Source organism: Antrostomus carolinensis, unplaced genomic scaffold, assembly GCF_000700745.2.
Source record: "Antrostomus carolinensis isolate BGI_N321 unplaced genomic scaffold, ASM70074v2 scaffold46118, whole genome shotgun sequence".
Classification (NCBI taxonomy): Eukaryota; Metazoa; Chordata; class Aves; order Caprimulgiformes; family Caprimulgidae; genus Antrostomus; species Antrostomus carolinensis.
This window is the reverse complement of record NW_010331749.1, coordinates 16,145-17,139: the sequence shown is the minus strand read 5'-3', so window position 1 is coordinate 17,139 and position 995 is coordinate 16,145. Positions and strand designations below refer to the sequence as shown.

The window sequence follows — 995 nt, the reverse complement described above, 5'->3', positions numbered from 1 at the left end:
CATGCAGTATTTACCAACACACAACACAACATCTCTCAACATAAAAGAGACTGAATTAAGGTTGAGGACAATCAGGCTGTTAAACAGAACTCTCCCAAAAAGTAATCAGGTTTTCCTACCCCATCTCCTAGCCTCCTTACACACACAGTTTTTAAAGTACTAGCCGGTACATATCAAACTAAAAAAAGGAGTCTACTGATAACAAGAAACACAGTAACTTTTTTTTAAAAAAAAAAAATTCTGGGTTTTTTTGCAGAAATGAGACCCTTCCTCCATGGAATACATTGTACTTCAGAAACTTGTTACATAACTGTGATACCTGTAAACCCATCCTAGTCATGTTTTCCCTCTCCTTTCTGTATTTTATTTAACACTAGAAAGAGATTGTTTCAGAACTCTAAACCATGTTGGGAAAAAAGTTGGTGACTGCACAGAAGCGAGGGGAGACAAGAGCCCTGTGCCTGGGACTGGGAATGGTCGCGTGCTCCATGATGATGTACTTCTTTATTGGGATCACCATTGTGCCATTCTACACTAAAAGGTAATAACAGCCACTTGTTTATGAATACAAAGTGGTTTCTTTTTCCTGTTAGCATCAAATACCATTACTAAAACAGTGCCAAAATATATGATAGTGCCTTGTACAATGAACAAACTATATGTTCTTGAAGAGCTCACAGGAATTTAAGACAAAAGAAAAGAGAAAAAAAAGTGAGCCAGGAAGTCATCAGGCATTTACAGTTAAGCACAAAAAGAGGGAATGATTATCTTCAGGGCTTGAATGAGAACAGACTGAACAAAAATATTTACTATGAAAACAAGTAAAATACAAAAGCAACCATGCTTTATCAAAGCTTTATGATTGAAAGCTGTCTTGCATAAATTAAAAAAAAAAAGTGTTTTTCCATGTGCATGTTGCTTTTAATAAAACTAAAAACTTAAGCAACACAAGTCATGGTAAAATTGTTCAGTTGTGGATCTGTATGTTACTTCCA

The 995-nt window shown here is 35.5% G+C and overlaps 1 protein-coding gene across 1 annotated transcript in view; it reads left to right on the top strand.

The window, feature by feature from the left end:
- Positions 1-379: 379 nt before the first annotated feature.
- LOC104529098 (putative calcium-activated potassium channel subunit beta) overlaps positions 380-995 on the top strand; it is a 4,039-nt gene continuing 3,423 nt past the window's right edge. Inside the window, exon 1 of the mRNA XM_010173297.1 lies at positions 380-541. Within this exon, the coding sequence (XP_010171599.1) occupies positions 405-541 (137 nt within the window). The 5' untranslated portion in view covers positions 380-404. The remainder of the gene's footprint in view (positions 542-995) is intronic.